Source organism: Dreissena polymorpha, chromosome 15 (genome assembly GCF_020536995.1).
Source record: "Dreissena polymorpha isolate Duluth1 chromosome 15, UMN_Dpol_1.0, whole genome shotgun sequence".
NCBI lineage: Eukaryota > Metazoa > Mollusca > Bivalvia > Myida > Dreissenidae > Dreissena > Dreissena polymorpha.
The window spans coordinates 60488536-60513550 of record NC_068369.1 but is presented as its reverse complement, the minus strand read 5'-3'; the positions used below and the strand labels follow the sequence as shown (position 1 = coordinate 60513550).

General features: G+C 34.5%; 1 protein-coding gene across 5 annotated transcripts in view; it reads left to right on the top strand.

Annotated features, from left to right (window-relative positions):
* Positions 1–21720, top strand: part of LOC127860313 (V-type proton ATPase 116 kDa subunit a 1-like) — a 48409-nt gene extending 26689 nt beyond the window's left edge. For 4 of the 5 annotated variants that reach the window (XM_052398319.1, XM_052398318.1, XM_052398317.1 and 1 more), the window contains 14 exons: positions 811–1023; positions 1647–1797; positions 4550–4689; positions 5148–5284; positions 6927–7017; positions 7394–7512; positions 9448–9599; positions 10603–10673; positions 11444–11545; positions 13463–13582; positions 18027–18113; positions 18947–19067; positions 19789–19963; positions 20260–21720. In XM_052398319.1, the coding sequence (XP_052254279.1) occupies positions 811–1023; positions 1647–1797; positions 4550–4689; positions 5148–5284; positions 6927–7017; positions 7394–7512; positions 9448–9599; positions 10603–10673; positions 11444–11545; positions 13463–13582; positions 18027–18113; positions 18947–19067; positions 19789–19963; positions 20260–20356 (1776 nt within the window). In that variant the 3' untranslated portion in view covers positions 20357–21720. Of the gene's footprint in view, positions 1–810; positions 1024–1646; positions 1798–4549; positions 4690–5147; positions 5285–6926; positions 7018–7393; positions 7513–9447; positions 9600–10602; positions 10674–11443; positions 11546–13462; positions 13583–14412; positions 14506–18026; positions 18114–18946; positions 19068–19788; positions 19964–20259 lie in introns of all 5 variants that reach the window. The other variant, XM_052398315.1, reaches the window with a different exon arrangement.
* Positions 21721–25015: the final 3295 nt, after the last annotated feature.

Below are 25015 nucleotides of genomic sequence, written 5' to 3'. Positions count from 1 at the left end.
GTGATATATAAATCATACCATTACAATTTCCCACAGGTTATATAATAAAAAGCCCGCAAGCTCTGCCCTGGTAGATTGTCTTGCTCCTCACTCACTAATGTTATTAAAAGTTTTTATTTGATGCTTTTTGATGGTTTATAGAGAAATATCAGGGAATTAAATCTGATAATTTCACTGTTTCAAACAATGAAAATTATCAGTGAAAATTATCAATAATTTTCACTGTTTACTGTGACGAAATGACGTCATTATTCAAGCGAAATTCTTTTGTTAAACCCTTTAACAATTTATATAAACTGTGGATAAAAAGCATAAAATAAAAGAAAATTTGTTGGATTCAGTGGAAAAGCGATTTTAATTCATTCGTGATCATAGAAAATATATATTTTCTATGATCACTTGTGAATTAAAATCGATAATCCACAGAATCCAACAAATATTCTCTATGTCTTGCCTAAATAAATGAAACACATTGCACTACAATTTTAGTTGGACAATGAAATATATAATTTCTGATTTTGAATCCCCAAGTGTTAACCCATTTCTGCTCAGAAGAAAAGTGAAAAGGCTATATGCAACCAGCATAAAACCAGAACAGCCTGCGAGTAAGTTAACTTGCAGTCTGTTCAGGTTCATGCTTTTTGCTTCTCATCAGTATCTTAGGGTTCAGAATGAAGCTCTCAAAACTTGAATCTAGTAAGAAAAGTATTTTATATAATTTTTTAAGGGACTACAAATGCTTTGAAATGCATATCTGATCGAGAAAGGTTTAAGAGAAAAAACAACACAATTTCATATTGTCCACTTCAGGTGCTGGGTCAAACCCAGGATCACCGACACCGACTGTTAGTTGCGGCGGCCAAGAACATCAAGGTGTGGTTCATCAAGGTGCGCAAAATCAAAGCTATCTACCACACGCTAAACATGTTCAACCTGGATGTCACGCAGAAGTGTCTTATTTCCGAGTGCTGGTGCCCAGTTGCCGACCTTGACCGCATACAGCAAGCACTCAAAAGGGGAAATGTGAGTACAGGGGTCTAACGAGTAGTGCTCTGGAGAAAATGGGCTTAATTCATGTGCTTAAAATGTTGAAATAGATTAGACTTCAACAATTTTCGCCTTTACTGGATTTTCATTTTCAAAAGCTGAAAGAGTTGTCCCTTGTTAGCTTGTTTGAACTGTACAGGTTTATATGGGAACAAACTTTATGCACATACTTTAAGCCCAGTTTTGCAAGAACAAGGTTCTAATCAATCCTTGATATGGAATTCTTTAAATCTGGGTGTGCAATCTTCTAAATATGTGTTACATTATTTCTGTTGCCTGGTCAACAAGGTAGAGGAGATCAGTATATGAATTTAAAATACCAGTGTCTTAATTTGTCACCTTTTTTAAAGGGCTATCTGTGATATTTAAAAACAACAACAGAGGATTCTTGTAATAATAGGATGGCTTTATGTTAAACTTTTTTTTTTCATCTATGCATAAGGTTTATGTTTGTCTTACGTAATAAAAAAAAAGGGTAAAAATAGTGTTATATTTTTTTTTATGTTTCAAATTAATGAAAATAAATATAAGTGTCATATAATCTTCTCTTAATAATGTTTGTCTTTATATATATTGATGGCCTATGTATCCCTGCTCAGGAGAGAAGCGGGAGTTCAGTACCATCCATCCTGAACCGTATGAGTACCCGCCAGGAGCCACCCACCTACCACAGACTGAACAAGTTCACCGTTGTGTTCCAGAACATTGTGGATGCCTATGGGGTCGCAAGTTACAGGGAGGTCAACCCAGGTAAGGTCTGAACATGTACAACAGGCCCTTTAAACTAAAATAAAAAGTCTCTTGTAACATGCTCAAATAAAAGATAGATTAGTTGTTTTTGTGATATCGTACGATTCCCTTATTTCGAGCATGACCTAATTTCGATCACTTTGTTTACATTAAGAACGCAGCTCTCGTGATGACATCACACGCATGCGCTCCGAGTATTTTGTTTTACTAACATTACTACGCTTGAAAATAATTACAAAAATGACTAAATTAAGGAACAAAGCAGTTTAATTGCATTTAAAAATCTTACTTCAACTGAAATCATCCAAATGTATGCATATTCCGTGCATATTCTGTGCGTTTTTTTTGTACTCTTCATTGAACTTGCAGATAAATTGCAGACCACTGTGCTAGTGTAAATAATACTTTTTATTTGATTTATTTTAATGAAAATTCTTTTACTTTTTCACGATTCCCAGAAAATGTTGCATGGAACAATATTACGCTCACATCGCGAAAATAGGTGAAATGCCGATATCCACATGTTCAGCGAGTATACCCTGTCCCGATTGGATGATAATTTTATCAAATCTTTTAATAGTTACATATATGACGGAAAAAAAAATGAACAAATTACGAGCGGTGTTTTATTTTTCACTTCTGGAGCACTTTTTCGTGTCAATGTTGCTCAAAAGAAATTCAACCGATAACACAAAAACTTGTTAAATGGTGAATAGAAGTTATAAAAAAAAATTAATTAATCTTTCAGTTTCTATAAATTGGTTCAGTGAATCAAAATTTTCAAAGTTTTGTTGACCTCATTCCTATTGCAATGGAGTACTCTCGCTTTTCGGATGTGACCTCTTGACTCAAGGTAAACAACCCGCGTAGTGTATGTCATTGCGGGTGTGTATGGAACTAACGGCTTTGCATGGTAAAACATGCTGTAAATAAACAATTTTGACATGGATGTAACGGGAATGAAATCAATCTTTTTAGGTACATCGTTTATTGCGGCATTGTTTGAATTAATTCAGAAATTATTTTAGTTGTTTCCTTAATTGCTCGACTCAAGGTAATTTGAGGATACAAATAACATCATGGTCTCATAGAGGATGCTTATTTCACAAAGCCTCAAGTCTTTTATAGCAAATTAGATTGATATTAATGGTACTTTTGGGAAATGACTTAACCCTTTTAGTGCAGTATTGATTTCAACTGAGTTAAGATCTTTGATTTGTTGCTTCAGGTCACACATATGTATCGGTTTATGACCAAATATTGATAAAAAGTTAAATACGGAATATTACGCTAGTCAATTGTTCCAAGACTTTGTATCACTCGAGTGGCTTGTGTGATGACGTATCACACGAGAGGCGGTCTCTAGAGTGTGATGCGAAATAGCACAAGCCACGAGAGTGATACATACTCTTGGAACAATTGACTAGCGTAATATTCCTTTTATTATATACAACAACTAACGAAAACAGTTAACAAATGTATTTTTTACTTTAACAAAACTGACAAAACAATGACTAAAACGGTACGCCATAGTTTATTTAAGACGCATATGAATACAGTTTATGTAAATTAACGTGTAAACATTCGAACCGGGAAAACACAGGTTTCCGACACGCTTACCTTAATGTCATCGTTAATCCAATTTTTATAACAATTAAGTTGACAACTTTAATCTGATGTTTATAACAAAAACGTTTAAACGATATGCACTTCCACTTCTATCTTCCATGTCTTTATCGAAACTTAGTTAAAACCACACTATTTTATTGTATTCCTATCGAAATATACATTTATGCATGATAAACACACACTCCAAAATACGTTTTTAACACATAGTTAACTGTTAAAAAACACAACGTCCGACATGTCCTTAAAGAGTTTACATAAAACTATTGTGTTTTGTGGTAGAAATGACGTCATACGATGTACTACTTAATATATTTCGTAATATAAAATATTTCTATTTTCGGTGCATGTAATGTGACGTCATTAAATGGGTCGAAGTAGTCCGGCTAGTATGGTTATACGGAATTGGAAACAGCGAGTAGTGTAATATGGGATTTTTTATTTCAACGATTGATACAACCTGTATTTTGTTAAAAGCATTAAACAGGTATATAATAAAAACCAATATTTCAGAATGAGGATATATGGTTTAAGTATCTGGAAGTTTTTTTGCCAAAATTCAGCCCCTTTCAGCTGCAAGAAAGAGATATAATATAGATATTTCCCCTAGTGTAAATTAAAAATTCCCTTCTTAATCAAATCTCTGTTTTGATAAAAGACTAACTTTGGACAGAAATTTACTATGTTAGAGACACTTCTGTAAATATTCCAAAATATTTTTATCAAATCGTGTTTGATAGTTATCTATTTAAGCATTTGTAGCAAAGCTTTTGATGAATGTTTTATTACACTACATTTGTAATAGAATATAAACATGAAATTATGCTTTCTAAATAAATATTTCCTATTTTGCCACAAATTTCCACATCTTAAGGGCCCCACCATCTTTCCCCCATCAGGTAAAAAAATAACAGTTTCATTGTAAAACAGAATGAAAAAAAAATCAGTTTCATTTAAAAGATTGTTGGTTATGATTTCAGCCCCATGGACTATCATATCATTCCTGTACCTGTTTGCAATCATGTTCGGTGAGATTGTTTGTTGTGATTTCAGCCCCATGGACTATCATATCATTCCCGTTCCTGTTTGCAATCATGTTCGGTGAGATTGTTGGTTATGATTTCAGCCCCATGGACTATCATATCATTCCCGTTCCTGTTTGCAATCATGTTCGGTGATGCAGGGCATGGGGTTATCATGCTTCTCTTTGCTCTCTACCTCGTCATCATGGAGAAAAGACTGGCACCAAAAATGTCTGCAGATGAGGTACACATAATATAAATGTAGTCTAAAATGTTAAGTATGAGACTGAGATTATAAGTAAAATCGTTATAATTTGTGAGTCGTTAATATTGGTTGATTTGGTGAATTGAATGATCCATGCATAAAGCACAAACATATTTGTAAAGGATGGATGCAAATGCCTCATTTTTTCCGAAACATAAATCCGCGACTTCATGTTGCAGAAATAGTCTTTTTGGCCAGGTTTTCCGAAGGAAAAAACTGGTTATTAGATTGGCTAATGTCGGCGAGCGGGCCGGCGGAACAAGCTTGTCCGGGCCATAAATTTGCCATTCATTGTGAGATTTTAAAATCATTTGGCACATTTATTCACCATCATTAGACAGTGTGTCGCGCGAAATACTTCAATCAGGCTTATACTTGTTTTTATAGCTAAAGATTTCAGTGTTGTCTTAATCACCTATGACACTTGCATGTTTCAGATCTTTGGAATGTTTTTCAATGGCCGCTACATTATTCTGCTTATGGGGGCATTCTCTATCTACACTGGCCTCATCTACAATGACATCTTCTCTAAGTCGCTAAACATATTTGGAAGTGCATGGAAACCTGATCCAAGGTAAATTTGTTGATAACAGTGTACATAATGAAGAAAGTAATGGTTAAGGTACCAATAACTTCCTGGTACATGTAGATTCCCTAGCAAGTGATCTCCAATATATATGTTATATCCTAATAACTTTCATGTTTGAAAACCTTAAAAATTTAAATGAATATATATAGTATCATTGGTCTATTATTGTTTTACATAACATTAAAGGTAAATTTTTGACCATAACAGGTCTTTTTGCTGAAAAAAAGACGAAAGCAATTTTGCTTTGAATTTTATCATTAAAATATTTTATATCCACTCAATTTTCATTGTTTTCATTAATAGGTAGGTATTTATCAAAGTTCAACAATTATCTTGTATGTTTTCCTCCTTTTAATAAATAACTTAGCATCAAATGTATTGGTATTGATACAGAAATAAGAAATCTCTGGGGAAACCAGGCTTAATGTATGTGCATCAAGCATTGAAACCAGGCTTAATGTATGCGCTTCAAGCATTGAAACCAGGCTTAATGTATGTGCATCAAGCATTGAAACCAGGCTTAATGTATGTGCATCAAGCATTGAAACCAGGCTTAATGTATGTGCATCAAGCATTGAAACCAGGCTTAATGTATGTGCATCAGGCATTGAAACCAGGTTTAATGTATGTGCATCAAGCATTGAAACCAGGCTTAATGTATGTGCATCAAGCATTGAAACCAGGCTTAATGTATGTGCATCAAGCATTGAAACCAGGCTTAATGTATGTGCATTAAGCATTGAAACCAGGCTTAATGTATGTGCATCAAGCATTGAAACCAGGCTTAATGTATGTGCATCAAGCATTGAAACCAGGCTTAATGTTTGTGCATCAAGCATTGAAACCAGGCTTAATGTTTGTGCATCAAGCGTTGAAACCAGGCTTAATGTTTGTGCATCAAGCATTGAAACCAGGCTTAATGTATGTGCATCAAGCATTGAAACCAGGCTTAATGAATGTGCATCAAGCATTGAAACCAGGCTTAATGTTTGTGCATCAAGCATTGAAACCAGGCTTAATGTATGTGCATCAAGCATTGAAACCAGGCTTAATGTATGTGCATCAAGCATTGAAACCAGGCTTAATGTATGTGCATCAAGCATTGAAACCAGGCTTAATGTATGTGCATCAAGCATTGAAACCAGGCTTAATATATGTGCATCAAGCATTGAAACCAGGCTTAATGTATGTGCATCAAGCATTGAAACCAGGCTTAATGTTTGTGCATCAAGCATTGAAACCAGGCTTAATGTTTGTGCATCAAGCATTGAAACCAGGCTTTATGTATGTGCATTAAGCATTGAAACCAGGCTTAATGTATGTGCATCAAGCATTGAAACCAGGCTTAATGTATGTGCATCAAGCATTGAAACCAGGCTTAATGTGTGTGCATCAGGCATTGTGCAAAGGCTTATAAGGGCCACACTTTCTGTTTGATGTAATTTTCTCTTTTAAGAAAGAATCTTTTGAAAAAAAATTCAGTCTAGGATGAGAGTGTCTGCCCAGAGTAGCCTGGGAACTACATCGGCTGATGTAGTACAATACTAGGACAATACTTGACCCACATGCATTAAGCCAGGTTACCTTAGAGACGGGCTTTTATTGAAATACTTGTACTTTGTTTCAGTGTATACAATACCTCTTCAATGGATCTGAAAAATTACAAGATCAATGCCAACAACACAGTGGAAAGACCGTATCCTTTTGGTCTTGATCCAGTAAGTGTTTATCACTAAAATCAGCTAAAAAATCTAGAGCATTTTAATATGAAATTGTACATGAAAAGTTATATTTGGGTAGAACTTGAATAGCAATTATTGAATGTAAAGCATTGCATAACGCAGTAATATTCTGAAATAAAATCATTTAAAGATGTAATTTGAAAAATAGCAAGCACATACTTTTGTATTTAGTAACACAAGTAATGTTTAAATTACTACATTTGAAAAGAATATGTTAAAGAATAACTTAATGAGGTAACATACAATTCTGTGAGAAAGCTGACTTGGGTAACAAGTTGTTTCCCAATTTTAAGTATGGCAGCTGATTTTCAACAAGATCACAATTAGGTTATTAGTTGATCTCTAACTTTAGGTATGGCAGCTTGCTATCAACAAGATTACCATCACCAACTCTCTGAAGATGAAGATCTCCGTGATATTCGGTGTTTGCCACATGCTGTTTGGGCTCTCACTTAGTCTTCTTAATCACAGGTATGTGTCGCCTTGGAGCATTTGTATAAACCTTACTAAGATGGTCTTATTTAATAATATGAAATTGAGTTTAGTTTAAGTATATTAATTTAAGCTCAATTTTATCAAAACCCTTAAGCTTATATAAACGCTTTCGAGTCCGTTTCCTGTGAATGGAACCAGTACTTGGTGTCTTTGGAGGAGATAGAAAGACTGCTCCCACAGTGAGAAGAAACCCAGTTGCTAGATGGACACCATATTCACTATGCCACTGTGACCTCATTGACAATTGAAATTCGATTAAATTTAGGGCACTGTAAATAAAGAAATAAAACAAATTAAGAGATAATGTAAAATTTAAGTGTAGAATTAAAACAACAATTATTAACAATAATCAAAAAAACAAAGATGTGTATGTTTGTAATTTGTATTTATGATTAGAAATTTACTGCTTGTCCATCTGACAGTTAACAAGGTCTTGTGTTCATGTATTGATCTGTTTAAATATCAAGTTAAATTAAAGATGCTTCATCACAGATTTTATTAAGGTTTTTTGTTAACCCTAATTGAATTTTGATTTTAAAAACGGACTCACTTATCACAAAGTAAAGTGAAAAACTAATCCAAGCTGCTTTATATCTACCATATGTCAAATCTTTCTGAAGACGTTTGATTTGTCTGTGATAATCAGTATATTCACACTTTTTAGTCATTGATAGCACTCAGGTTAGCACTTTGGTTCCTCATGACCCTCTTTTATCATAGGTTGAGGTTTATTTTAGTCAAAGACCAAAAAAAAAATTCAATCCATTTACGGTTGTTATGAGAGGCATAAGCAAATAACTGACAAAACTTTCAACGTTTACTGCTTTTTTGTTTAGAAGAGACCTCTTTTAAATGAACAATTCCATAAAAGCGTTAAGTGTTATCTCCAGGGGTGTGATTTTTCTGCGGTTTCCGCGAATCGGGTTGTCCCGGGGGTCTTTTCTGAGATTCGCATAAATTTGTTTAAAAAATGTGGGGGGGAGAGGGTACCACCGATTCCACAGACGTATTTCATAAGCGGCCCGAAATATCCGCGGCTCGCGAAATCTCTCCGCATTTTACACTGGTAGATTCTGCCTAAGCATTTTTAAAACGAGCGATATAATTGGCTGTCGTTTCCCAATCTTCCAATTAATATTGGTTTCTTAAAATGTGTTTGGTATTTCTAAGCTGATTCGTTTGCAAATGGCGCCATTGTGAAGTGAAAATTAAGATTATTGAAATGACAATTAGCAATGGAATTAACGACTGACATCATATTGTTTGATAGGAATAATGAAATGTGTTTGTCAACGAAAAAGACTACGTTTTAGATACAAGCAACACATATTTTGTTTAGAAATGTACACAGTTAATTTGTGTCACGGAAACCAGTGTTAGCAAAATGGAGTTCAGTCTACTCGCGAAGTCAAACAATTTAGAACAGTATCGTTCAAACATGTAAATTGACAAACATGATTTGATTTATATGTTAGTGGATCTGTGTATAATCAGATTCATATGCATATTCTGCTTAATTATGTTTGTCACACTCTTCAGTTAACTGAAATAGCATTGAACTGAAGATGTGAAATGCAAGATATTGAAAGGTAAACAAATTAAATATATTATTTAACTCAGTTTAATACATCATTAACACAAGAAGAACCCATTTTGCGTAGTCAAAATCAGTAGACAGAATTTTTCTCCCCTCTGACTTTGCCTCAATCACACCCCTGATCTTAGATTAGCCATTGCAGTCTGCACATGCTAATCAGAGACGACACTTGTATTGAAATTTTCATATAAATTAGTTCTTTTCTAAATTCAAGTGCAGAAAGTGTTGTCCCTGATAAGCCTGTGCTGGCATGACACTTTACCCATATGACTTTAACCCAGATTTCCCCGCACGCTGCTCCATTTGTTTTACAGGTTCTTCAACAAGCCCCTGAACGTCTACTTTGAGTTCATCCCTCAGCTGATCTTCATGTGCTCCATATTTGGCTACCTGATCCTCCTGATATTTGTGAAGTGGCTCAAGTTTGGCCCCGCAGACACCGGAAAGGCCCCTAATCTTCTCATTGGTAGGCCTTGATAAAAACCTAATTTGTTCTAAGCTATTTTTGCAAGGAAAATGCACTAAGGCACGTCCGAACGACATTCACTGCCTGTACCTACGTCCGGGCTAGCCAATGTCCCAGGAACATGCCCGACCGGTCGTGTGTATTCTGGGGGGGGGGGGTGATTATGTGTTCTATTTCAATAAATTGAATTTTAAATAAGCTTTTCAAAGATGTAAAAATTTAATACAGTACGATCAGATGGCAATTAAATCCCAGAGTGAAGTCGGAGACAACAAACGCTTTTTAACCGATCATATCTCAAAATAGATTTGGAACGTATTTTTATAGAGAAAACACATCAGTACCTATTTTAAAGCGGAATTCCGCTAGATATGTTTTTTGATTGGTTTCCTCGAAGTGACGTGTTTTCTCGATAAAAAATGCACTTTAAACTAAACGCCGGGATCGCCCAGGATCCTCCGGGATTGATGAAGGTATCAAACTCAACATTAACAAAAAGTTGCATTAAAATTATAAGTCATTTATCAATTTTAAATAAATTGGTCACTAATCTTTACCAATTACCCATCATTTAGCAAAATTATCCCTTTTATTGTTCTTATAAAACGAAGGTTAGAGTTAAAATGTTCTGACACTCCTTGAATTTTCAATGAAATCATTTCTTATGGTCATTATTTAAGATCAGTGTAAAATAATGAACCTTAACCTATCCAAGCCGAGGAAAAGTTGAGCATGCTGTTTTGGGACAGCTTTTAGTATATGAAACAGTTTATAATGCATCATTTTAACGGTTGATTACTAGTATGTTAGCATAAATATTTTTATTTTGCTTATCATTTTGTTTTGGATTTTAACGTTGAACTTACTTTTTTCATTCATTTAACCTTTTATCAAACTCCTCAATTTTGATGATTTTTTTAAGTAAGTTGTTTTTAGACTAAAAATCACAGAGGAAAAAGTTTCAGATTAAAGTTATATATGAAGTTGATGTTGTGTGTTTCAGGTCTGATAAGCATGTTCCTGTTTCAATATGAGGACCCTTGTAAGCCCACCACCTGCTGGTACGCTGGACAGGTATGCACGTCTCTCACACTCTATAGGGGAATAGTCAGGCTCAAACGCTAGGGAGCTGCCCCAAGCCACTCTAAGGTTCCTTTCTGCCTGGTTAGGGAAATGTTCATGGGGAAATAGGAGGGCATGACATGCCAGTCATTAATGGTCCCTCACAACCCCCCAACCCCACCCCACCACACAACCCATAAATGGGAATATTAGGCCCGAAATGGAAAGGCACTTGTCACTTATTGCCTATTTTCATTCTGCTGGCCTTTTGGGCTTGTCAGTGTAGGTAAATATTCAGGCTGTAGAAAGTTGCTGCACCGTGCCCCTTATTGCCAACATTCACGCTTTTACTCTCCATTGTTGAGGAATATATCTCACTTAGGGTTTCTCCTCATATCTGTTGCTTTTAATAGTGCCTTAATCTGTAAGGAAATATTTAATTAAGTTTAATTCCCACCATCTTCAACAAATATTTATTTGATCCTTAACATGCATAGTTCATTTGAGGTTTCTTTCCCTTAAAACCCTTTCCAGCTCAGAAGTAAAGTGAAAATGGCTATATGCAACCAGCATTAAGCCTGAACAGCCGTCAAGTGACTCGCAGACTGTTCAGGTTGTATGCCGTTTGCTGCTTATCAGTATCTTAGAATTTAAAATGAAGGCTTAAAATCTCTAATCTAGTAAGAAGAAATTTTATTTGATTTTGTAAGGGACTTGAAATGCATCAAAGTGTGTATCAGAGTGGTAAAGGGTTAATGTTTGTTGTTCTCTGCTTCTCACAGAAAGGGTTCCAGATCACGCTGGTGGTTGTAGCTGTGCTCTGTGTGCCCTGGATGCTACTTGTGAAACCTTACATGTTGCGGAAACAACATCTCGAAGGAAAGGTGAGAGGAAAATGATTCTATATTCATTGGTGTTGTGGGACACAATTTTGTGTTGTAAGAAGTAATTTGTCTCTATTGGGGTGTATTGAAAATACAGTTTCAAAAACATGTAGTTCTTTTATGCTCTGGGTTGTATTTAAATGTATGAATATTTGCGTGGTATTATATTTATTTTTATTCTGTTTAATTGGTAGTCAACTGGGTACTTTCAGCATGAAGATATGCATTTTCTATATCTGAATAAAATAGTGATTTTTCTCAACCACTTGTTGAGTATTGTTACCAGCATATTTCAGGTATTGTTTGCAGGAGAATATAATTGTTGAGAGCTGCATAAATTAAATTTAATTCCATTTGAACATCCTCTTTGAGATTTTTGTAGCTCACCTGAGCACGAAGTGCTTAAGGTAAGGCATTGTCATCACCCTATGTCCGGCATCCATTGTTGTGTGGTGTGCGTTAACCAGTGTGTGCTGGAAACTATTAGCTAATTGCCACCCTGGAGGAAAAAATTTCATCCAACCATTATGAAACTTCGAATTCGAATCTGTATCACATGTGCCTAAAAACCTAAATCACTAGACCGCTTCTTAGAAAGACCTTGTGACCACTCTTGAGTCCACATGTTTGACTCAGTCTTGATGAAACTGAGAATGTTTATTTTTAGCTTTACTTTGGGTCATGATTGTAAGAAAACTAGATCACCAGGTCAAATATTAGAGAAACCTGTTACCAATCCAGAGGCCACATTAAATTGTATTACTCAATCTTGATGAAACTTGATCAGGATGTTTATCTGATCTAGAAAGTAGGATTGTGATTAAAACCTTGTTACCACTTTAGAGGCCACATTTATGACCCAATATTGATAATACTTAGTCAGATTGTTTATCTGGACAATATATAGCCCATTTAGGTTAAACCTATTTATTTTAGCTCAATTGCACTTAAAGCCTTAGGCTTATTTAAATGCTGTAGAGTCTGTTTCCTGGGCTTAGAACCAGGACTTGGTGTCTTAGAGGGAGATAAAAAGAATGCTCCCACAGTGGGGATCAAACCCGTGACCTCTCGGTCGCTAGGCTGACACCATAACCATTTCACCACGGCGACCTTTGGCCAATAACAAATCTGGATTATGTGCATCTAGAAACCCTGTCACCAGATCATTTTACAAACAAAACTTCATAATCTAGAGGTCACATTCATGACTCAATCTTTACTTATTCAGAATGTTTATCTGGTGAATGTTTAGGCCAAGTTTTAATATGGGTCACATGGGTCCAGAAACGTGGTACCAGATCTGCTCTTATAAAACCTTGTTTCCCACTCTAGAGGCCACATTTATGACTCATTCTTGATGAATCTGTGTCATGTGTATCCAGAAATTAGGTCACCTGGTCAAATCTTGGAAAAACCTTGTTACCTTTTTAAAGGCCACATTTATTATTCTGTCTTGATGAAACGTAGTAAGAATGTTTATTTTGACAATATGAAGGCCATGTGTGAATCTAGATCAAGTAAGGTAAAAAACTTGATCTCCAGGTCGTGTCTTCAACAATTGGTGTCTGTGAAGTCATTGAGCACATTATGGCCCTCTTGTTTGGATTATGTTCAATGATTCAATGTGCGTTGACTTTTCTGTGTATGCTACACAAATAATATGATTGTAATAAAATATAAATATTTATCATTTTCAAATTCTGTTTTATTGATAACGATAAATTTATATCCTCATATCTTTTCTGCTAACAAATAACCTAGCCCTTAAGTTCAATCATATGAAGATAAATACCAGACAATATCCAGTTTTTGTCTTGCATGATATTTAAATTTGATTCATAAAGCTTGTTTGTAGATGTCTGTAATCTGTAATTGTTGTCGTGATAAATGTAGTAACTGTTGAAACCTGTCATCTAGCCCCACCAGTACACATTGCTAAATGGAGATATGTCACAAGATGATGAATTACTGGAAGTGGTTCACCATGTTGATAGCGAGACAGCTTACCCAGGTGATGATGATGGCTATGAAGAAAAGGTGATTTTGTTCAACACAGAAAGGCTTATTAGCTAAGCAGGTGTTTCGGGTCGCTTGTGCAAAACTAGGCGCTCAGTCTGTGGCTTTCAGCATTCAAGCTATGCACCAAACAATCATCCACACACAAAAAATGTGTGCTACCAAATGATGGTTATTGAAGGCATTTATGATTTATATGAGGATGTCTTTAAAATCAGAATTGTTATGGTACTTGTCTGTATACTGCTTTTCTTGTGGCTATTTTTCTATAGGTAATAAATGCTATTTGCTGGCATGGTAGTGAACGTGGGTGGGGGCTTAGCTGGCTCAGTGACTTTTGACTTCATATTGATACTCATAGATTGTCAGTATGGTTATTGCTTGAAAGTTGCAGACTGTGATCCTAAGTTAGAGACATGATTTGCAGTAGCTGAGCTGATGTGTTTGTTAATATTTACATATCTTCTGCAGAAAAGAGGTTTGGGATAAAGGACAATTACATTTTTATGTAATTAAGTTGGGTAAACAATTTATTCACCATTTCAATATTTGGTTTCAGTCCTTCTTTTCAAATACATGTAGATGAACGAGAAGTGATCTTAACCACATACAATCTTGGAATACTAGCATCTGCAGCTCAGCTTTTGAAAATCATATCTAAAGTTTCGAAATGTTGAAGGTTGATAGTGGAACTGTTGTATTTGATTCAAAATTAGAGTCGAATGCAATAGTTGCACTTAATCTTCATAGTATATATAATATACAGGTATATATGTATATATATATAGTGGTATGAAAACACAGAGATAATGATACTTTCATTTATTTATTCCCTTGTCGCTTATGTTCAGCTGTCAGTGAACAGCGGTGACCTTTTGAACTCTGAAGTTGAAGGGGACGACGGGACCCTTGATCAGACAGGGCTTGTGCGCCCTACTCCCCAGGTACTGACCCCTCAATGTTGTACACACCTGTCGCATCGTGCTTCACTAGTGTGTAGTATCTGCCCTAAGTTATGCATAGAGTTTGTCTTTAGTTTGAGTCCATTGTCTGTGTAGTTTTTAGCTCATCTATTTTTTGAAAAAAAATTATGAGCTATTGTCATCACCTTGGCGTCGGCGTCCGGTTAAGTTTTGCGTTTAGGTCCACTTTTCTCAGAAAGTATCAATGCTATTGCATTCAAACTTGGTCAACTTACTAACTATCATGAGGGGACTGGGCAGGCAAAGTTAGATAACTCTGGCATGCATTTTGACAGAATTATGTGCCCTTTTTATACTTAGAAAATTGAAAATTTTGGTTAAGTTTTGTGTTTAGGTCCATTTTATTCCTTAAGTATCAAAGCTATTACTTTCATACTTGCAACACTTACTAACTATCATAAGGGGACTGTGCAGGCAAAGTTATGTAACTCTGACTGGCATTTTGACAGAATTATGTGCCCTTTTTATACTTAGAAAATTGAAAATTTGGTTAAGTTGTGTGTTTAGGTCCACTTTATTCCTACAGTATTAAAGCTATTGCTTTAATACTTGCAACACTTATTAACTATCATAAGGGGACTGTGCAGGCAAAGTTATGTAACTCTGACTGGCATTTGGACGGAATTATGGGCCCTTTATACTTAAAAAATTGAAAATTTGGTTAAGTTTTGTGTTTTGGTCCACTTAATCCTTAACCCTTTACCGTATCATAGATATTTCTTTCATACTTGGAACACCCGCAAACTATCACAAAGTGGACAGTAAAAGACCAAGTTGCATCTTTCCCCCCACCCACCCCCCCCCCCTGCATTTTTGGAAGATAATGTAATAAATGTCCACACCCCCACACTATACACCCCTCTTCACTCCACCTCTCCCTCCTTTGTGATTTAAATTGAGAGTCCCTTCACCTTCAAAAAGAAAATAGATGAGCGGTCTGCACCTGCAAGGGGGTGCTCTTGTTATACTTTCTTACAGTATTTACTCTCTTTTCGTATGCTCAGTGTTATTTATTGTAACTTACTTTAAAAGCATTTTCTTGCCAACAATAATGAGATGTTTTGTATAGTATAACAAATAATTTACTTGGAAGTTGTATAACACCAGACATATTACTCATGCACAAAATTTTCTTTATTTATTAAAACTTCAGCTAGGAGATAAGTGCGTTAATGAATCACTTTTCATAGGCTCAAACAAAAGTATTGTGGAAAAAATATTGATAACACTTCGAAAATATGCAATACATTATAAATGAAGCATATCAGCATATTGCCAAGTGTTTATAAAACACAATACATGTACATTAAAGGTATAGGTGAATGCTACCATTCTATTAAGTACTTTTTTTCCCAAGTTAATCATTAATATGTCACATCAATTTTCTATATTGTCCTTTTGTTTAGTCAATGCAGTGTTGCTGTGTTGTTGTTTTTTCAACCAAGCATGATGCATTTTCAGACGATATGATTTACTGACTTACTGTAATATATTTCTCTACTTACTTTAAACACTTTGTTTTGCCAAAAGTTAACTTTCATACATATTAACAAAATCCTATTCATGTGAACTTTTATTTTAATTATAATTATGTTTTTCAGAAGAATGTAGAATTTTATTCGTAAAAGAAAATTTGAGTTAAGTGAAAGGTATATGGTAAGCTTTTGTAATTTTATCTACTGGTACAGTAAAAATTTAAGAGTAAAAGCAACATTTCTCCGACAACAGTATCCCTCTGTCATTTACTTTTTCAGACAGTTGTAAATGCTGGTGGAATATCAGTAAACATGTATTTTCCATTCATGGAGGAAAACTATTGACTAAAGTATCATTTATCTTTGAAAAAAAATCCCACCTCACTATTGAAATGATGTTTAAATAATTATAAATAATAATTTATACTCATTTTGATGACATCATATTATACACAAATAAGATATCTTAGCTTTTCTCCAGTATTGTTGTTTATTTATTGTGCTAGAACATAAAATAACAGAAAATAATATTCTTGTTTCTTCGAGTTAGGATTGAATGTTTATTCAACTTGTGGTTATGATAAAAGTATGTTTTTACTTTTTGCTACGCCACTTGTGAAAATATTTTTTTTCGTTACCACTTACGAAATAAAATTTGTTCATATACCCCAATCAACAAATATCATCTATTCTATGTATATCAGATTAACTACATTTCTTTGTATGCCTGAGGCTGCATTCATTAATATTTCAAACATATCTAACATTGAATGTTACATTGTACTTTCCTATAATTTATAACACAGTTTAGTATATATTAACATATTTAATTGTCATAAAATTAAAGTACCATTGAGAGGTCAGTTACGGTGGAGCAAAGATTTTCTGAGCTGTAAAAGCAGCAACATATATTTCCATATAAGAATCTGTTCACATGTACATAATGGTGCACAATAGTTTTTACTTTGATTCACTGTGTTTTAAAAGTAACAACCTCACTAAAGTGTTCCTTCATCCCAGACTTGTCTCTACTTTGTTATCTTAAGAAACCACCTGGTGGCAGAAATATTAGGATTTGATTTTTATGAGAAAAATATTTTCATTCTAGTTATTCATGTATTGACTTTAAAATGAAGTAAAGACTTTGTTTCTCTTGGAAGTGAAAACTGAAGGCTTTATGCTTGGTCTAGCCCTCCACCCCTATGCTGTTTGTATGAATAATTAGTAATTGACTTAATGATTCTGGTTACTTATCTCGCCATATGCAGCGTGAGCCTCGCAATAACTCTCATAACTTGACCAATACCGGAAAAACACTGCCAATACAGAAAGCCACGCCAAATACATGATTTGACAAATCTAAATTCACTGCAAGCTTGGTTAATATGACATTTGACCAATCACTTATATTCCACATTGGCTCGGCTAATACCAGATTACATTTTTTGAATGCCGTTGTGAAAATGCTCAAAAGCTTACTGATTTGTACTTCAAATTTTAGTAAAACTGTTTACTTTTCCAACAATTCAAACTGAAGTTGTAATGTGTTGAAATATATCTCACCTCCTACACACTTTACACAAAGTACCTAATCCGATTGGCTTAGAGCGATCACGTGCCCATTAGTTTTTTTCCATACACCCGAGTAATTTCCATACTACCCAAGTAATCGAGTAATCGGTTGAGATATAATCGTTACACCGTTAGTAACTGACGGTGTAATATTGGGATATACACCCTCAGTAATTTAATACCATACTCTAGCTTCGCTCTCGTATGGTATGAAATTACTGAGGTTGTATATCCCATACACCGTCAGTTACTAACAGTGTAACTAATAAGACTTCTGTGAAATGCTGATAACAAAAATAAAGAAAAACACAGAACTACATATTTACTGCCCTCGAAATATTCTTAAATTAAGGATCTGTTATTTTTTTTGCTAAAATGAATTTGTTGAAATTATTCTTAACTATTAGCATTAAAATTAAATTGGATGCACACTAGATAGGAGAGGATGTCTGCGAAATAGATCTGTCAACGAGCAGATACAATGTCCACATAGATTCCGTTGAAAAATTGATGAAAGTGAAAGTAAGACCTGTTAAAAAACATTTTAGTTTTGATTTTATTTAGCATTTATTGTTTGAGTTGTTGTTATCCACTTTCAAAGCATGTTACGATCACATGCATCAGTTTGCATGAATGTTTTGCTTCAGACTGAAGAAAAATATGTTTAATCATATTTAAATAATTGTTTGAGGCTATTAACACTAAAAAATTATTAATAACATTGTATAGTCAATTAATAATATTGTCATTAATTAGTTAAATTCAAAGATTGTGTAATTATCTGACTTAAGTAGTCGTACCGGTGTTTTTAGCCCCATTACACAAAATGCATTCATGTAATTAATAACAAAGCATCATCATATTATCATAAAAGCTGCATGCATGTGTAGCTTAATCCATGCTCATAATATTTAACATTTATAAACATAATACATATAGGTACTGTTTAAAATGTATTTGTCGATACATTTTGCAACTTATTGCAAAAGTGAAATTTGCAGATTAAATGATCTGTCTGCAATCAGTTTTTGCAGTTTGCGGAATAGTATGCTTCTACACATACAAGAAGTATATACTAGGTTACATGTACTGTGCATGAAATAGCCAATGACTGAAGTACATGTAATTATGTATATGCTTTTTAGAAATTTCTCTTTTGATTTATGTTGGTCTACTTTGATTAAAATTGACTACCGGTATAGTATTTCTCTTCAGAATAATTTAGGTTTAAATATTCCTTTGGGGCTTTGTGGATACAACCTCTGCTGATACTTCCATTAAAAATAAATTGTTTTTAATTTAATTGTATTAAAATAGAAGAAACATCTTTTGACAGCGTCATTCATGTTTTGCAGCCATTTGACTTCAGTGAGGTCATGATCACGCAGGCGATCCACACGATAGAGTACTGCCTGGGCTGTGTCTCACACACGGCCTCCTACCTGCGACTGTGGGCTCTCAGTCTGGCACATGCACGTGAGTTATTTACATCTTGTCATGTATTTTTGTATTGTTTTGGTTTATTGAAAGAGTGTTATGGAAGAAGTGAAAACTTGTAGGTTGTGTTGTTTATTATTGTTATTTTAACTTGGATAAAAACAATTATGAATATGGATTCGACATATTTGCAGAATAAATAGCTTTGTATGGTACCCCTTTTGGGCAGTTAGATGCGAGTGTTTGACCTTAGTTTTCAATTATTCTCAATCTCCTTCAAACTGTGTTAATGTGAGTCCTTGCAATGATTCCTAAAACAATTAAAAACTGTGTTGATAACATTTTTGGCATAATGAATGTCATATAATTATGTACAAGATGGACAAGCTTTTAAAAACAGCCACAAGTTTTATTTGCAGAGTTTTTATTAATGTCAAATAATGTCATAAGAATATGAACCTAGATAGGCGAAAGACAGGCTTAGTACATGTGAGGAAAGAGTCATCCCAGATTAGCATGTGCAGTCCACAAAAGCTAATCAAAGAGGGACATTGTTTGCTTGTTAAGAATTTTTGGTTTAACAGAATTTTCTTTTAAACCAAAATCAAGTAAGTGTTGTCCCTGATTAGCCTGTGAGGACTGCTCAGGCTAATATGAGACAACACTTGAATCGCATGAATTAAGCCTAATTCACAGAGCACTGCTCATATTAAGAAAATTAACATTATTTTACCTATCACACATACATTATCTTCCCCAGAGCTGTCAGAGGTCCTGTGGACCATGGTGATGACAACCGCTCTGAGCTTCAAGATCCAGTGGCTCTCGGTGATCTTCATCTTCGTCTGCTTTGCATTTTGGGCCTGCTGCTCCATTGTGATCCTGGTACTCATGGAGGGCATGTCAGCTTTCCTGCACGCCCTCCGTCTCCATTGGTAACCATGTTATTTGTTAGCTATCTATCAAGTCTCCATTGGTAACCATGTTATTTGTCGGCTATCTATCGAGTCTCTTATTGGCTGGATATCTGTCAAGGATAATGTTCACCAACATTAGTTTTATTCTGAAATTACTGCATGCTTGCTTTGTTGGATATCTCTTAGATATGACTGGACAAAATGGCCTTAGGTTTATCCTCAAGCTTTTTAATGTCATAGTATAGAATTCTCAATAAAAGTACAATTAATTACCTTTTAAATGTATCCTTACTCCATGTTTGTTTATTTTCCAGGGTGGAGTTCCAATCCAAGTTTTACAAAGGCGAAGGCTACCAGTTTGTTCCATTTTCGTTTGACACAATGCTCGCAGAATATGGGCTGGCTGATTAGACGATGAGGATCAGATGTCATAGAGTGCTTTGATAGTTGTGATGTATTCACACATCAGCTAGAATAATACCTACATACAGTTCGAAGTCCACAGCTGATGGATTTTAGTCCCAAACCTGTACTTGGTGTTTGATTAATTGTTCACCGTTTTAAGAAAAATCTTGCACTGAAAATCCAATCTCATGACTACTGGAAAACGAGTGGTATACATTTGATAATATGTCAGACGTGAGATGGTATGATAATATTAATTTATCATTGAAGTGCTGTAATATTTACATGATGCTGGAAGTCTTTTGTCAGATAATTGGTTGATAAAGAACAAAATTACTATGAAATAATCTCACAAAAATGTTTTTCGAACATTAAGTCAAACCTTCGAAAAGTGGATTTTAATTCTTGTGCATTGTTTCAGTAGATTTTAAGTGTATATTGGGCTTGAATCATTTCTTGTGGTCTTATTAATTGTTGTTCAGTGTTGCCAAAGTGTTGTTCATCAATGTAAAGTGTTATGTATTTGTTGTATTTGTATGTTGATGTGTTGTTATTGAAACATTTAAAAGAAAATGTACAAATGAAGAAGAATTACACGTGGTATGTACTATAGTTGAAGAGACCTGTAATTTACAGTAATAATACTGCAATAATTGACCTGTAATAATTTACATAAACCAGGTGGCAATGATTTCAACTACCTTGACATTTGATTTTGTCTAAATTGTTGACAATCTATTTTCAGGATGACTTTAATACCAAATAAGGTTATCTCCCTTAGTCATAACTTCATTATGACAAATGTCATAATAGCAACTTAGCAGCGTATAGGTGTATCAGCAGTAACTCTAATATTGTTTCTTTTTATTTCTCTTTACTTTTTGTTTTAATTAATTAAGTTACTTAAAGTTTGTTAAGTCATTAAATGTTTTCTTCTAACTATTCTTATACTCATTGACAATGTTCAGTAATACAGAATATCCATTTCGTTTCATAATTTTTAGCTCAGCTGTTTTCGGAGAAAACCAGAGGTATTGTCATAGCCAGCTCGTCGTGTCGTCCACCGTCCACGTCGTGCTAAAACCTTAACATTTTGTTAACCTTTTTAACATTGGTTCCAAAATGAAAGTGCTTCCACCTACAACATTGAAACTTAATATGTAGCTGCACCTTGATGAGTTCTACATGCCACACACATTTTTGGGTCACTAGTTCAAAGGTCAATGTCACAAAAAATTGACAAGATTTCATTTATTCAAAACTGCACCCGCAGCCGAGCGTTGGCACCTATTATGCGGTGCTCTTGTTTATACAATTATAGTAGGTTATGGGAAAGAAGCCAAGCGTAAAATGTATTAATTCTATTTTACCTTTTTAGCTCATCTATTTTTTGAAAAAAAATTATGAGCTATTGTCATCACCTTGGCGTCGGCGTCGGCGTCGGCGTCGGCGTTGGCGTTGGCGTTGGCGTCGGCGTCCGGTTAAGTTTTGCGTTTAGGTCCACTTTTCTCAGAAAGTATCAATGCTATTGCATTCAAACTTGGTACACTTACTTACTATCATGAGGGGACTGGGCAGGCAAAGTTAGATAACTCTGGCGTGCATTTTGACAGAATTATGTGCCCTTTTTATACTTAAAAAATTGAAAATTTTGGTTAAGTTTTGCGTTTAGTTCCACTTTTCTCAGTAAGTATCAATGCTATTGCATTCAAACTTGGTACACTTACTTACTATCATAAGGGGACTGGGCAGGCAAAGTTAGATAACTCTGGCATGCATTTTGACAGAATTATGTGCCCTTTTTATACTTAGAAAATTGACAATTTTGGTTAAGTTTTGTGTTTAGGTTCATTTTATTCCTTAAGCATCAAAGCTATTGCTTTCATACTTGCAACACTTACTAACTATCATAAGGGGACTGTGCAGGCAAAGTAATGTAACTCTGACTGGCATTTTGACAGAATTATGTGCCCTTTTTATACTTAGAAAATTGAAAATTTGATTAAGTTTTGTGTTTAGGTCCACTTTATTCCTACAGTATCAAAGCTATTGCTTTCATACTTGCAAGATTTATGAACTATCATAAGGGGACCGTGCAGGCAAAGTTATGTAACTCTGACTGGCATTTGGACGGAATTATGGGCCCTTTATACTTAGAAAATTGAAAATTTGGTGAAGATTTATGTTTTGGTCCACTTTACCCCTAAAGTATCATAGATATTGCTTTCATACTTGGAACACTCACAAACTATCATAAGGGTACAGTAAAAGGACAAGTTGCATAACTCTGGTTGTCATTGTTACGGAATTATGGCCCTTTTTTGACTTAGTAACTTTTAATATATGGTTAAATTTTGTGTTTCGATCCACTTCACTTCTTAAGTATCAAGGCTATTGCTTTCAAACTTCAAATACTTACATGCTATCATGAGGTTACTGTACCTGGCAACTTGAATTTTACTTTGACCTTTGAATGACCTTGACTCTCAAGGTCAAATTATTAAATTTTGCTAAAATTGCCATAACTTCTTTATTTATGATTAGATTTGATTGATACTTTGATGAAACTACTCTTACCTGACATACCACAATAGACTCCACCCAAACCAATCCCCGTGCCCTCCCCCCCCTCCCCCCCCCTCCCCCCCCCCCTATTTTTTTTTTTTTTTTTTTTTTTTTTTTTTTTTTTTTTTTAAGATCATCTCACAAATGACCACCACACCCTCACACTATACCCCCACCCCACCCCCCACCCCACCCCACCCCCCCCACCCCCCCCCCCAATTTTTTTTTTTGATTTTTTTTTTTTTTTTTTTTTTTTTAAGATCATCTCACAAATTACCACCACACCCTCACACTATACCACCACCCCCATTTTTTTTTTTAAACGGTTATGTTTGAAATACCGTCCAACCATCACCCCAAACCCCCCCCCCCCCCTCTCCCCCCCCGATTTTTTTTTTTTTTCGCTTTTTTTGGAAGATTATGTAATAAATGTCCACAACCCCACACTATGCACCCCTCTTCACTCCACTCCTCCCTCCTTTGTGATTGAAAATGAGAGTCCCTTCACCTTTAAAAGAAAATAGATGAGCGGTCTGCACCCGCAAGGCGGTGCTCTTGTTTATATTAAAGATGCTGCTTGTTACAAGCGGTATTGCAGTTGGTTAAGGTAAACCCAAGATGTCTTTGAGTGGTTTACATGCCAAACAAGAATAACGATTACGTTAAGTTTTATTTGTTTTTATATTTAAATGATATTTATATTTGCTGTTGTCTGAAACCATGAATCTCACATGAAAAATGTTTTAACTTTCTTGTGTTGCTTGTGAATTAGATATGGTAGTACTATAAATTATGTCAATAATTGTTAAAAAATGATTGAGTAATTAAATGTTTAAAAAAAAAATTCTAGTAGATTGAACGCTTCTTAGACAAATGAAATTACATTTAAAGCAAGTAATCAATTTATGCAGCCTATACTAAGTTTGCATGCTGAATGCAAATAAGTTACTTAATATGTGCATTACAATTGGTTTTACCAGTAGTGTGTTTTCAAAACAAACCATAGTTGTTCTCTATAAGAATTTGTCTTCGGTTCTAAATCTATAAACTTGTGATTGTGTCAGATGTCAGAATTTATGAGAAAATGCCAAATATTTTGCAATGATCTGTTACTTGTTATTTAAAAGACAGCCAGCATTTCAAAGGTTTGATAACAAAAATAATTGTTGTGTTTTATTGTGTAAAATCATTTTATATTGACGTGTATATACAATTTCTAATGATGAATAGATACATGTGATATGTATACAGGTTTAGATTTTGCTGTCAACAAGGCAATTTTTGATGCTATTTAAAAGTCTTAATTGTAAATTTAAACTTTTTTTAGATATTTGAGTACATGCATCAACAATTTAGCTAACATATTGTAAGCATGTATTACAATAAAGTTTTTTAACAAAACGTATGTAATTTGCCTGTGTTGTGGTTAGGTTGTAATACGTGTCTCATTAAAAAAATTTTTTTTATCTTTATGACACATTAATTTAATTGAGATCGTGTTTTAAGAAAGACCATAACAGTCATGTAGTATAGTCACCATTCATATAAATGCAGACGACATTTTGACCTATGACACTTGATAGCGACAAATGCTACCTATTCAAGTCCCTGCTTGTCATCAAGCCATGGTAAAAATTAGAGAGCCTTGTCGTTTTCTTAGAAATTCAGCCCAAATTTACATACATAAACTGTTGATGACTAATCATAGATACAAAGAAAACATTAAAATACTTTGTCAGCCATGCTGTCGGAAATAAGTGCAATCCAAATCTTTATACCTGTATTTGTTGAATAAATGTATCATATGACCTCATGTGTATTTAGATGTAATATTCATATACCTTTAGTATTCATATTTACTTCATCAGGAATAATAAAACTCTGATTGTAATAAGTATTTTGGTTCTCTTTTGCCTTCAGTGTTATGGTAGACCTGTTTAAACACTAAGCTGCCATAAAATTAAAATAGCAAAGCAATTTTTTTTTTAATTAATAATTATAAATGCTTTATTGGCTACAAATGTCTAATGTCAGCATGTTTGCATTTTTGAATAGTCATGTTCGATTATCACAAATGTCAAATGACACTTTTTTGGAATG